The 14322-nt window shown below is 35.3% G+C and overlaps 1 protein-coding gene across 1 annotated transcript; it reads right to left on the reverse strand.

Annotated features, from left to right (window-relative positions):
• Window positions 1–240: 240 nt before the first annotated feature.
• Window positions 241–950, reverse strand: LOC113362262 (protein MAINTENANCE OF MERISTEMS-like). Its single transcript, XM_026605188.1, has 2 exons — window positions 628–950; window positions 241–545 (listed from the first exon to the last, which is right to left on the reverse strand). Exons 1-2 carry the CDS (start codon window positions 907–909, stop codon window positions 399–401), a joined length of 429 nt encoding a protein of 142 aa, XP_026460973.1. The 5' UTR covers window positions 910–950; the 3' UTR covers window positions 241–398.
• Window positions 951–14322: the final 13372 nt, after the last annotated feature.

A 14322-nucleotide genomic window follows, 5' to 3' on the forward strand; every position in this document is an offset into this window, starting at 1 on the left:
CTACCATGGGAGAAGCCTTCATACCATTCGACGTAATCCGGTGTTGCCTCATGACCTTCATCTGCATGCACCCACCATGAGATGTCTACAAGCCTGGAGTGTCTATAATTACAATGCTTGACATCAACTTTAGGTTCATAAGCCACCTTTATACCCGCTTCGTCAGCCTCGCACTTTTCCAACTTGTGCTTGAACGGAGGTACATAATCCTCATCGGGTGAATCTTGAATAAAACCAAGTTGACGCAGGATTCTTATCGGATTGTACATTGAAAAACCGTTAGGATGAAACAAAGGGCCATGGTAATACACGACATCTTCCATTGCGCCAACTCTATTGTTCTTGTACGGATTGAAGACTACCTCTTTAGCCGTGATGTTGTCAAGTTTTTGACGCATTTATATCAACGCATCAGTTTGTTCCCTATCTTGAGAACCAGTGAACAAGTATTTGGTTCCCGTTGGACTACCTCTGCTCCATTGTGGGTTGAGTTCCACATCTTCATTATCTTTGATCAATGATGGGAAATGATCATAAATCCACACCTATAGCAACCAATGAAATAAACATAAATAATTAAATTTTTAAAATGTACAAAAATAAGAAAACTTTCATCAATCCAAATACCTGGATTAGAGCCAAATTCCCATTAATTTGAGAAGTTAGTTTGCGAGATCCCTGAGAAAGCTGACCATTCAGGTGTGCAATTATGGCAGTCCCCCAAGAGTACTTGCTCACATCTTCCAAGGGATCCAAAAGCTGAAGAAGGTTGGCGCTCACCCGGTTACCTTTGCTGTCAGGAAATATAACCGACGCAAGGACATACAACAAATACCCAGCCGCCGCATAGCGACATTCCATATCAGAGAGACCTCCTTCTTTTTCCTTCTTTTCTGTCCCAAAAAACATGTTCCTAATATCTGCAAGTTTGAACTCTTTTTTCGGGTACTTAGGTCCCTTCTCGAAAAGCCCATTAATATTCTCGGAATCCCAGCCAAACAAGTTCTTGGTCTATGTATAGATGTCTTCCCAACTAGACCTTCTCTTGAACTTCTCACCGGTTGATTTGCTTTCGACCTGCAACCCTAATATTTGTTCTGCGTCATCATGAGTTATCGCCATCTCACCAAAAGGAAGTTGGAATGTGTCGACTTCAGCGTGATACCTTTCACAGAAACCAGATACTGCGACCTTGTCATACGCAATCACAGAGTTCAAAACGACATTGTACAAACCTGAGTTTTCAACCAAATCTCTAACTCTTGCACATTCACCTTCTAGCGGCCACAACTCCATTTTCTTGAAAGAAGATTGGTGCCGGAAAAGACGTGCGGCATCCTTATGATCCTACAAAACATAAACAAACACGTATTTAAAAAACAAAACATAAACAAGTTAACACCAACTAATCAAATAGCAAGCAAATTTGGGATTCTTACGATTGTCTCACTAATGCAATGAGCCCACGATCCAGGATATCCAAATAGAACTTTGCCCCCATCTCTAGGTTCTCCTCTAAGTTTACCACCTCGAAGAGGAGGCAACATCAAATAAGTAGCGGGAACGTGTCTCGCACTGGGTGCAATATCTGTTCCATCCTTCTTAACCCTCTTTACCGGCTTTTTCGCCTTTGCATTCTCTTCATCATCCTCAACAGTGGTTTTACCATCATCACCACCTTCATCCTTTTTATCATCATTACCTTCATTATCTTCCTCCTCATCATCATTATCATCACCGCCATTATTACCTTTATGTTGTTCCTCCTCATTACCATCATCCTCATCATCACCACTACCATTACCTTCACCCTCTTCCTCCTCTTCTTGCTCTTCTTCTTGTTCCTCTTCTTCTTCTTGAATCTCTTCTTCTTGTATCTCATGTTCTACACCCTGTTCCTCCTCTACTTGCTTTTCTTCTTGTTCATCTTCTTCTTCAGCACTAGTGTTAGCTGAAACAACAGGAGTGTCTGATTCTGACGAATCGGAAAACTCATTACCTTTGTCTCTTGGTTTGGTGATAGAAAATGATACCTCACTCGGCCTTCTTCCGCGCAATGGACCGGCAAGTAAGTATTTATCGTTGCGGGGAGGTTTCGAAGGAGGAGTTATCGTGATTTCAACCTTATATTTCGTTTTCTTGTCACTACATTCCAAACACGAAATTTTTTTTTATAAGACATCAACTTTATCTCTATCAGTTAAAGAGTCGTCAATGATATGCTCTAACAAAATAACGACTCTTCATTACAAAGTAACGACTCTAATTTATAAGGTAACGACTCTTTGCAAAAATTGGACAGTGAGGATGATTTTGGTCCTTAAAGGGTCGTTAAAGATTAAACTTGGGTCGTCAAACAAGTAACTGCCGACCCTTTAAAAGAGATGACGACTCTAGGGATTATAGATTACTAACGACTCTAGTCTAGGGATTATATACTACTGACGACTCTATCGTTTTCTCCAGCAGAAGGAAGTTCAAGTTCAACCCAGAGTCGTTATGCACTAATTTGGGGTCGTCAAACTACAGTTGTCATCTTCAACCTAATATGGCGACGACTCTATTCTAGGGCACAAAAGGTCGAAGTAGCAGAACAAGGATCGTCATATTTACACTAACAGGTTAACGATTTTTCATAGAAAAAGTATGCAATGTAAGAGTCGTTAGGGTATTATTTCTTCGATGCTAACGACTCTCACTCTGTAACTTCTATTTTTCAGTTACCAATCTCGGTTACACAATCAAAAAACAACCAAAACATCGAATAGGAGGTGGGTTTAAGTTCACGTACCCTCTAATTGGAGTCGTTCCCTTTTTGGGTTTCGATTTGCTTGCTTCAGGAGCTCTTCGCACGTACACCTTTGCATTCACCGCATCTACAAGATTAGGAATTTGAATGCTTTGTGAGCGGTTTGCTTTGTTTTAGCCATATTTGTAGAAGAAGTTAATCGTCGATCAAAGTTTTATCATCGACGATTACGCGATGAATCGGTTCGAAGAATTTTCCTCGGTGGAGGTGGAGTCGTTAATGGTGGAGGTGGAGAAGAGAAAGGGAGGAGAGGAAGATGAAGATAAAAGAGAAACTGATTTTCTCTTTGATTTAATTAGGGCATATAGATTAGGGGCCTTAATTAGGGTAGTTAAATAGTGAAACTGATTTTCAATTAATGAAGGGTAAAATAGTATATTTGTATTGCGATATTTACACTCCTGAAAATTTTGGGGGGCAAACAAAATTCCATGGCCCCCAATTGGAAGTTATGGCCCCCAATTAAACTAGGTAAAATATCTCTCCATGCCCACTATTTTTTATCTATATCTAAACAGATATCTTGCATCAAGGAACGCGTTTTCGTACATAACATCACAACGATGTTTTATATGCGTAAAAAAGAAAAGAGAATAGACAAACGAGTATGGGCTGGATTGCTACGATCGTGCCAGTGATTATCTACTATTATGAGATTCCACACCAAGATTTCACACGCGGGCTATCACGAAGTAGTTTAAGGCACATTGGTCAAAAGATAACAGTTGTGTATTCTCATTTTATCAAATCTGTCGACGTAGAAACACGCTGGATACGGGCCTACGGGCTGAAGGGAAGATTCGTGATACAAGTTGGAATTACTGGAAACACTTGTATTCCAATTTCTTTTTGCTTTTTCTTTTGGAAAAGGTCACTCCCCATTTTGATGGGGGGCGTTTTTTGAAGGGGGATTGGGATTTGGGAGACAAATGATATGTTGACACGTGTATTTGATATTACTGAATTATGTTTTCAAAAATTTAAAATAAGTGTAATTTTAGAGAAAAAAATTGTTTTCTTAATTGGTGTTGGTATTTTTGGAAACATAATTCATTAATATCAAATGCACGTGTCAACATATCATTTATCCCCCATGTCCCCTTCAAAAAACGCCTCCATCAAAAAATTTCTCCTTTTTCATCCATAAATACAGAATGCATCGATCTATTTTATCCAAATCCAATATTTGAAATACGGCGTGACTATTATAAATTTATATCTATCTATTAAATATAGTAAAAACAATTATATTAAAATTAAAAATCGTGTGTGTTGATTTTAATGGTCGTGAAAATGTGAAAAGAATTCTATAAAAACTTGTAATTTTTTTTACCATATTAAATTTAGAAAATTTAATAATTTGTCTTAAAATCTTAATCATGACTTTTAGAAAAATAAAATAACAAATGAAACTAAATAATTTCACATGCTCATAACCATGGTTTTTAAAATCACACCTTTAAATCGTTGTTGCTGTGAATCGTATAGTCAGACTTCTTTGACTATGATTCTTGACTTCATTACGAAGCGAGACGCATTTTCAAAAATGAAAACTTAGAGAGATTCGAACATTTTTGAACTCAAGACCTTCAATGTCATACGAGTGTTTTCCAACCAATGTTCCACTTTGCTATTTTCTGATTCTTAACGAAATTTATTCATATATACAAGTTCATGTACCAAAACTTGGCAAGAAAATATGATCTTTGCTAAATACTCCATATAGTTCACAAAAATAAATACGACTCATAGTCGACCGTGAATCTTCAATTTACGCTTTAAAATATGAATCGATTCTCAAAATTATAAAACGATTCGCTCCACGATTTACGATTTCACAACCTTGCTCACAACCGTCTAAAGACATGAAGATTACTAACGGGGATACTTGTCTTTTTAAAAAAAATAATTTAGAATATACAGTATGAGTTTTCACGTAAATGTCATTCTCTCTTTAGATTTAAAAAAATTACTTAAATAGGCTTAGGCTATAGTGTTTTTATGAAAATTTCTATTTGTTCTGAAAACTACTAGCAACCCGCGAAAATTCGGGAATATCAAAATTATGCAAGGACGAAATGAAAATGTTAGAAATTATTAAACCAATCCATTAATTAAAACGTCTTACAACTTATTTGTATCTTAATAACACCCTTTGAACCAAAATATTAAAATAATAAACGCCTAACAAATTTGAGCCAATTTATACAGTGCTACTACCTCGCATACTGCATATTTGTCCCTCCGAGCAAAAAATTTTGGTTTCATCCCGATAATGGCAAGTGTAATTTAAATACTATCCTAAAAACTACATATTAAAATATTTTTTAGGATAAACAAGCATAAAGTTAATCACTTGGAAAATACTCATAAATGGAAGTTATAACGTGAAAACGACCATAAAAATGGTTGTTACTTGCTATAAAACGTCGTGATCTATAAGAGCATAACGATGGCACTCACAATCAAGCTACACCGCCATGACTATTCAAAGGTATTTGTTTCGTGAAAAACAGTCATTATAATCAATTTAATTTATGCTCGGTTATTTTGAAGGTCCAAAGCATCATTCATATTTGGTTGAATAAACTATGTGTTGTTTAAACACTATATGGTAAGCAGCAACCAAAACACAAAAAAGCTATAGACTTTGTATCATTCTTACTTAGATTTGATCATTTGTGACCAGATCTGGCCAAAGATTTTTTTTTATTTTAAAGCTTTAGATAATAGTTAATCGAATAAGATGTTTTTGCGTCGGTTTTGGTGTCTTTCGACATGTTTCTTCGTCCTTTTGGGGATATTTTTCTTCGTCATCGTGGGGCGAGTTCTTCAAACTTTAATGGTTGGTTCGCGGCTTGCTATTCTCGATTCAAAAATACCAAAGATTCATCATGATATCATTTTGTTTCAATACCCAGGAGATTTAGGGCATCCGAATTCGTGTGGATGTATAAGTTTATGGAAGTACTTCTTTCTTTTGGAAGCATCTCTTATTGAAGAAGAATACAATCGGATTCAATGGTCGGAATTGTTTCCGGAATAAACCATTGTCTGTCCCTTATATATAAACATAAATTGAGTATCTTTGCGGTTTATTGCTCATTCTCATTGGAATCTTATTGTAATTGATATCATTATTTGTATTAGGGGTTTGATTATCTGACATTTTGATGTTTTTGCTATTCTTGTAATTAAGCGAGCATATAATTACTATTTAGATCTGAGTGAATCGGAATATGTTGATTGTCCAAGTATATATACATCGAATGCAAAGTTGAAGTAAGCCTACCATTCACGTTTGAATCTTTTTAGATATACCAACTAAATATTTTGTCCAATTTATACCTAATAAAGAAAAAAAAATAACATTTAGTCAAATTGAATATTATTGATCTAATAGAACCATCTTTCACAGAAAATTCTTTATAAAGAATCAATTTTGGTGATGTTCAAATTCTCGGTTTATGGATCATTTTTGTTAATTTTAACCTCTTAATCACGAGTACGAGATTTACAATACCCTATATTGTGAAAGACTGAAAAATATTACAATATCAATCAAGAATCTTTATATTTTTGTTAGATTTATTTTATTATTATTTTGATCAAGGAGCAACTATTTATTGAAAAAGTAAGCAAAAAAAAAAGTAGTTAATAGTTTTAATTTTAAAAATTATTACATACTTGAATTTCCACCTCAGATTTCAGCCTTAGGTGACCTTTGCCATGTTACTAAAAAGACATCTACGTCAAAAATAAAGGCACCCGACGGCAAATTTGGCATGCAATTCTTACATCAATCGATGCGCTATTTCTATATAGTGAATTTTGTATCTCGATCTCGATTCGTCTGGGATCGAGACATTTTGGAAGTTAATCTTGGTGAGGTTCTCGCTGAAATATTGGAGTCCTTGTTTCCAAATTTTATACCACTTATTCAAGCAATGGATGAAGATGCTAGGGATTTTAGAATAAATTGAACTCGCCAATTGTAATATATGATTCACAACAAGATAAAGAAAAGGTTGGTTTTTTAGGGACTACAAATAAATTCTTTTATTACCTCTCGGTCACTAAGATCTTCGCCCTCTCGGTAATATCTCGGGGAGTTTCTCAATTGAACCGTCTCTCTGAGATTAAGAGATATTTTTTTGGCCATAAACTAGGGCGTACAATCTCTTATTTGTAATTTACTTTGACTCCTTAAAATAATAATTTTTTGGTATGTTTTGTTGGTTTACGTTTTTAACTTCCTAGAGTAAAGATAATTTAAAATCTCACATGAAAACCTATATTTGCCTAATTTTAATTGACTAAGTTGTTTTCTTATAATCTTGTCGACGTCTACAAATTAAACTTAGATTTTTTTCTTTCTCAAGCCATCATACCTCTCTGTTCAGATCTAACCTCTCCAGAAAAGAAGTTAGATTCGAGCAGGTCTCATTTTGTTTATTATTCTGCTTTTGTAGATAAGTTTGAAGGTGTTGTGTGGTTTGTTGGTTGTTATATCTTTCTTTTTTCCGCTTTCATAGCGGTCATATCTACGTTTTGTAGTGTTCCTCCTTGACTTCACGGCTTCCTAATTTTGGATATGTAATGGCGAAAAATTATTTCGATTCACTTTTGAAAATTTTGGAACCGGTTATCAATAAAAGAGATCTAAGAATCTTATTGTTTTTCGAAGTTATCATTTATCAAGATGATGGGCATCACACTATCTTTTATTCATAATCATCTTTTTGTTTTTTCCCATAAATCAAATGATGAAATCTTAGTCCAATTATTACCTCCATTCCGATTTAACCGGATATCTACATTATTCGAAACGTTTTCCAATATCCCATTTACTCTGTGATAGAGTATTTGAGTATGGCTTTACTACTTGTAACCTTATTCTATGATGTCAAGAAATGTTTTTCATAGAAAAAATCTTGTTGACTTCTATGGCAATAACAAATTACCAAGGCAATGTCAAAGTGATGAATTTGACAATCTGACCAGCAATCGATAAAAGTAGGTAAAAAGATGGGTAGAATATATCTCATTATGTCAGACATCACACCTTGCCTGAGAAAATTACCATTATAGAAGCATTTATCACTAGTATATTTTTGCATGGAAATTATTTGTTAATCTCGACTTGTGAAACCATAATGGAGTATACTATATACCCTGGGAATCGTGAAACAGTATATTTGCTGAAAAATCTATTCATTAATCTCTTGACTTAGTTAAGTAAACTACACACAAATTAGTAAATTTACTGCCTTTATTTATCATGGGAGTTGGGAAATGATTCCTTCCAATCTTTCATTAGCCTAAAAATGTACAACCTAATTACTCAACTTAAGTTTTTTATTTTACGAGGAGGAGATTCCCTTGAATGTTAAATATTCCAAGTTTCTAACGTGCGTAACGTCACGTGAACCAAATTGGAGGCAGGTAGTTGTACAATTTACGGTTCCCCATGCACTGTTTTCAACTCTCGATTAGCTAGCATTAGCAATTGGTAGTTGCACTTGCACATTTTCTTTGTTGAGCTCTTCTTTGTTTAAAACATTTTTTTATAAGAAGATTGATTTCCTCACGAAAGGGAAGACCCATGTCTAGTGTCAACTACCTTACAAAGGCGAAGAACATGGCCATAAAATAGTGTCTGATTAAAAAGAGTAATTAAAAACATTGACCCTACAGTACCCGTATCAACAAAAGGAAAAGTCACTCTGATGAGCTGCTAACTATAAATAGGAAAGAAGAGATCTGGCCTGTATTTTTCCGTGTTCAGTGGTTGTACTAAAAAGTACGAAGCGCGTTGGCCTTTAATTTTGCATGTTCTGCTTCAGGAGTTGGGTAATGTCTCCTCCCGACCTTCTTTGTGTTTTTGCAAACTGGACCAGTGGGCCTTATCATGTGGCAAGGGGATGCAAAAGAACCATTTTTGGGGACTACTCAAAAATGATGGGACTACTTTGTGATAGGAATGTCTACCTATACTTATAAAGGGTGTCCTAAAATATGGAAATGACTAACCTATCCTTCACCTATATATAATCACCTCCTCCCAACACCACCACCACCTATATATATAACCACCTCTACCATCACCACCGCCGCTCACCACCACCAACCACCATCTACCACCACCACCGACCACCTCAAATCACCACCACTGCCACCTCTATATATAGCTTAATTTAAATCATTAACAAAACAAAATCAAAATTATAATAAACACATTACTTTTCATTCGTTTTCCTTTGAAAAAAAATGAGAAGTTATCATCAAAATGAGTTGAAAATGGAAGTTGCAGATAAAAGTTCGGATAGGAATTATCTGAAAAACTTTGTCGAACTAGCCGAACTCAACTTTAATGAAGGTTTTTTCTTTCAGAGAAAAGTTTGGTTACGTCGCAATTTTTTTTCTTAACCGAACTTTTCTCTGAAAACCTATATATTGAGTTCGGTTACGTCGCAAATTTTTCATTTTATTTTCCCAGCCGAACTTTTAGTTCGGTTACGTCGCAATTTTTTTCTCCTAACCGAACTTTTCTCTGAAAACCTATATATTGAGTTTGGTTACGTCGCAAATTTTTCATTTTATTTTCCCAGCCGAACTTTTAGTTCGGTTACGTCGCAATTTTTTTCTCCTAACCGAACTTTTCTCTGAAAGAAAAAACTCCATTAAAGCTGAGTTCGGCTACCTGTGTTTTTAGAAACATTAACCGAACTACACTTGCAGAATGAGTTCGGCTTTCTGTTCTTCAAATGTTGTAACCGAACTTTGTTAACGAAACCGAAATCAATTTATAAATTGTTCATTTTTAGGAATGTTTTGTCCAATTCAAGCACCATTAACTAAATTTGAAGTATCCGTGAGTACCCAAAACATCATACTCTTGTTGTGCCTCTTAAAGAAAAAGATCTAAATTTTTTTCTTGCAAAACCCTCATCTTCATTATCATCTTCATCTTCTTCTTCTCCCTCTCTATAATTCTTTTTTTGAAAAAAATCAAATTATTAATTTAATCTCACCCATCATTAATTAACTCACTAATCATTACACTAATTTAATTATCAAGGACAAGTTTGGTATTAGAAGAAAAGTTAGATAAGGCGTGACTCATTATTACTTCTAATATCCACCCAAAAAAATGGAGAGTAGTCCCCCACCATTTTTGCGTAGTCCCCAGAAAACCGTTCATGCAAAAATTCTAAGATTATGCTATTTATTTTGATCGACAAACAGCTATGTGAGAAATATAATCCAACTGATTGTGAACATCTACATGTTGCTACCAAATAGTGTAGTTTGCTTTGCTCAAAGCTAAACAATGCGCAACCCCAGAATTATCCCTGCACTTGGGCGTACAGATGAAAGTTCAAGAAGCAAAAAGGAAAGTGAATTAAACTCCAAGTACGGAGAGAGAATCCAGTGAAGTACACACTACACACCAAATCTAATTGAAAATTTGAAACCTTAATTACATTAACTTGATAATTGTGCCGTGCTCTTGGCTTCGTCTTTATACTCCTGACAGTAATATGTAATGCTAGGTCGATGATTTTACATCTCAGGGAAAAGAACAGTGTACATACTAGGGAAAGTAGACACTCTCTGATGATTGAATTGACTAAACACCGTTCACACTGTTTGATTCAATTATGGAACGTTGGCTGCAGCTTGATGTACCCTGTACGGGTGTGAAAAGCAGATTTGTTTTTTAATGATGTTCATAAATTCTGTCGTACGATGAGCTGTAAGGCCAATGTCCAATATGGAGGTAAAGGTACTTCGTACTAGAAACTGTTACCTACTCTAGGATTAGGTATTTAGGTCACATTTCACTCGAAATTGCTTCGTACACCACGAATCAAATCCAAATACGTACATTTAAATCCATTTCCATATACAGCTCATATGACTATATGAGTATCTCGGAGGCGCCTAAAGTGGTCACATGTTTGCGTCAGACTTGCGTTCGACATCAGGACACGCATGTTTTCGTGTTTCTGACACGTCGGTGATATTACACACATATATGATACACTATTTTAATATGAATGTCTACCAAAAATGTCTAAATTTATTATATAGGAAATCTCTTATTAGCATTGTTGACAAATTACATTCATTATACATTTTAATAAAAAATATCATTAGTTTCATAATGTATCTGCATCCTAGTTTTTGAGAACTTATTCGCGTCCGCGTCCATATTGCGTAGTGTCAGCGTTACTGTGTCCGCATCAGCGTTATCCAGTCGCTCATCAATTAGACGTGCTTCCGTCTGGTGTATGAATTTTTATTTTATTTTATAGTGAAAGGTCAAAGCTAAGAATTTGCCTCAACAGTTGACAAGCGCCGGATAAGAGGACTAGATCTAAACATATAACTATTAGTTACTTTGGCCCAGTTTGCCTAGGTACGCGCAAGATTGTTACAGTTTCTAGGTTGAAAAGATGAAAAATGAAATATCTTTACGAAGAGCATTCATATGTTGATTGCTTTAAAATAAAACTTCTAAAAATTGGTTAAGCCAACTCTTTAGCATCACTCTACATGATGACATGAGTGAGATACAACTTCACTATCCTTTTTAGCACATCCCAAACTGCTCTAGTTTGTGCTTCTTCGTTGATGTATAAGAAACAAGTTATGTATTTTACGAAAGTAATTCCCAGGAGGGCCAAAAGTAATATTATAACTTAAAAACAAACATACACGAAAACTCATAATATCTTTTTTAATAGATAAACAGGGAATCTCCACGAAGTTACATGAAAGAAATAAAACTAGAACATACAAGACTTATCATTAAATAGGACCAGAATCTCGTAACCGCAATTCAGTGATAGACCGAGCCATCAAACAATAGTAATAACAAACCCTCCATGTATACTTACCGGTGAGCTTGGATCGTTGAAGCATGATCCACAACTCAGTACAAATATTTCTAAATGATCCAATGAAAACATCCATTCGTTCACAAATAACAACCCAAACAATCGAAGTTATAGGGAGGATCACATGGTTTTGAGTTGACGTGGCAAGTTCAAAGCTTTGTACTTGCCGTGAAAATTAAGACCCCTGCATACCGTCATTATTTTAATACTAGCTACCAATGTTGCACTCTAATTATGACCAACTAGAGAAAGACACAAACAATACACAAGGAAACAAAAGGTACAACATTAAGATTAACATTTGTAAATTTATAACAGAAACAAAGCTGAAAGCAGATGCAGCTCTCGATCTGCTCTGAGTTTCCGGAAATTATGATGTTGTTGTGGCTTGGTTATAAACCTTTTTTGAAAAGGATTAGGTGCCTTGATCTCTTCAGTTCATCAGGGGAAAAAAAGCGTCAAACCTTCACAAATCAGTCAATAGTCAATACTTAAACGAACCCTTAAAATATGATGAATAAACACTGAAAACCTAAAATAAAAAATTAGAACCAGAAAACTTAGAAAAAAAATGGTGGGAAAAGGTTAGCACAAGCCTGAGTTGAAGTTTGATCTGCTATGAGCAGAACGACGCTCAAGTTATTAGAGGTTCGTCACTGTTGTAGGAGAGGGAGCTTGTAATTTTTGTGTGGGACCCACCACTTCTTGATATAACAAATATATAGATTGCATATCACGGTGTATAGCTTAAGGCGCTAGTTTAGGAGTATGAAACAACTTTGAATGGACATGTGACACTCAACACAACCCTGTATTTCTGACAAAGAATTTGTTTGATATAATTTCACATTTGTCAATACGAAAACAATCATGATTAGACAGTAAAAATATCAAATCAAATAGAAAAAACGGTAAAATATATCGAAAGGACATCATTTTATGATATAACAACATGCAGTAGAAAAAGATTGAATTCGAAGCAAAAACTCAGTACGGGTTAAGGTCGCAATGCACAAATGCAGGATGAAAATATAAATATGCTAATTTGGTTGACAATTGTTTGAATTAGTTTCACATTTTACTTTTGTGTAATGAACAAGGGTCGTTAGAAAGAGTAGTTGCTTTTCGGCCAGCAAACTAGTTGGATCAAAAACGTTTGGGGATTGGCTCCCCAAAACCCCACTCGGTTTTCGACCATTATTTCAGTTGATGTGGTGAGAAAAAGAACATTCAACATAGTGGAGACAATATCGTATCAGAAGGGACGACACTCATTGTTACTGTCCAAACCATTTCTCAAATACGTAGGAAATGGAGACATTATCTCCATCGTTGAGTATACAAATAATATTTTTAATATATGCGTAGTTTTATTATTGGAAAATCAAACAATAAAACCTAGGTAGTAGAGAGAGCGACATTTAGGTTAATAAACACTATCTTCTGCAGTGACACTTTTATTTTCTTTAATCCCATACAAACTCGTTTCCAATGATATGGAGTGTGACTCCATATCATAGTCAATAGTCTAAATAGGTTGTTGCATGATACATCAACCAAAAATAATACAACAACGGTAGAGAATCACTTGACAAAGTAACGAAAAATAATTTTTGACATGTGGGCGTTGTTTTATATGGAAAAGGATCAATTTAGGACAACTATCAGAGACAATTTCTTTATCCTGTTATACCTCCAAAAACCCTAATATGTGTTTCCGATATCCCTAAAATTTCTTAAATATTTTCAATTTCAAAACGTAATGACAATGATGCTTCAATGATAAAACTCAACTTCGAGTTTACTTCTATCTCCACCATCCAAACCTTGTATCAAAGGGAAACAACTCTTCATTAGGATTTCAGAAGATGAGTTTTCAAAGAAGTTGAAAGTTGTGAAAATTGCATCATTCGTCGGGGTATTTCTTCATTGGGTAAAGGTTATTATTGTAAGTATAGTCCCATATCGCCTAGATTCCCTGGATTTCTGAAGTGTATTTTCCTTGTGAAACCCTAACCTTGTAAGCCGGTTTTCGAGAAGGTGTGTAGGTGGTGTGTGGACATTGTTTTGTCCGTTAAGAGATTGTTTGTGTTTGTGACCCTCTAAGGGTATTATTTTTTCTCTTCCCTTCTTCCTTATGTGACCCAATAAGGGTATTTTTTGGCACCCAACTTTGTGTGAGGGGGTGCTAAGTACAGTCCCACATCACCTAGATTCCCTGAATTTGTGAAGTGTATATGCCTTGGACAACCCTACCCTTGTAAGCCAGTTTTCGAGGTTAGTTAGGCCCATGGAATGTAACATTTATCACTTCAATATTACTAAATTGAAGACCTAAGCAAGGTCAGATCTCTAAGTGGTTACTTTTTGAAGCCGTAAATCGTTCATTAGCAGAAATGGGGGTGGATTCTAATCCATCACCACAACGTCAATTGCTGGACCATTTTCGTACGTTTATACAAAGTAAGTCTTTATTACCGGCAAATTACTTTGCGTGAGACCATACTAGTGAAATGGTACACCCATGTTATTTTATAAGCTACAATCAATGATATGTATGGTTGTTTCACAAGAGCTTTAATGGACTTATCACAACCTATTCGTGAT

This window comes from Papaver somniferum, chromosome 3 (assembly GCF_003573695.1).
Source record: "Papaver somniferum cultivar HN1 chromosome 3, ASM357369v1, whole genome shotgun sequence".
NCBI lineage: Eukaryota > Viridiplantae > Streptophyta > Magnoliopsida > Ranunculales > Papaveraceae > Papaver > Papaver somniferum.

Coding starts and splice junctions, on each gene's coding strand:
- LOC113362262 (XM_026605188.1), bottom strand. CDS start 909: ATGTTTTTTGGGACAGAAAAGAAGGAAAAAGAAGGAGGTCTCTCTGAT. Junction 546..627: donor GGAATTTGGCTCTAATCCAG/GTATTTGGATTG, acceptor TGGTTGCTATAG/GTGTGGATTTATGATCATTT.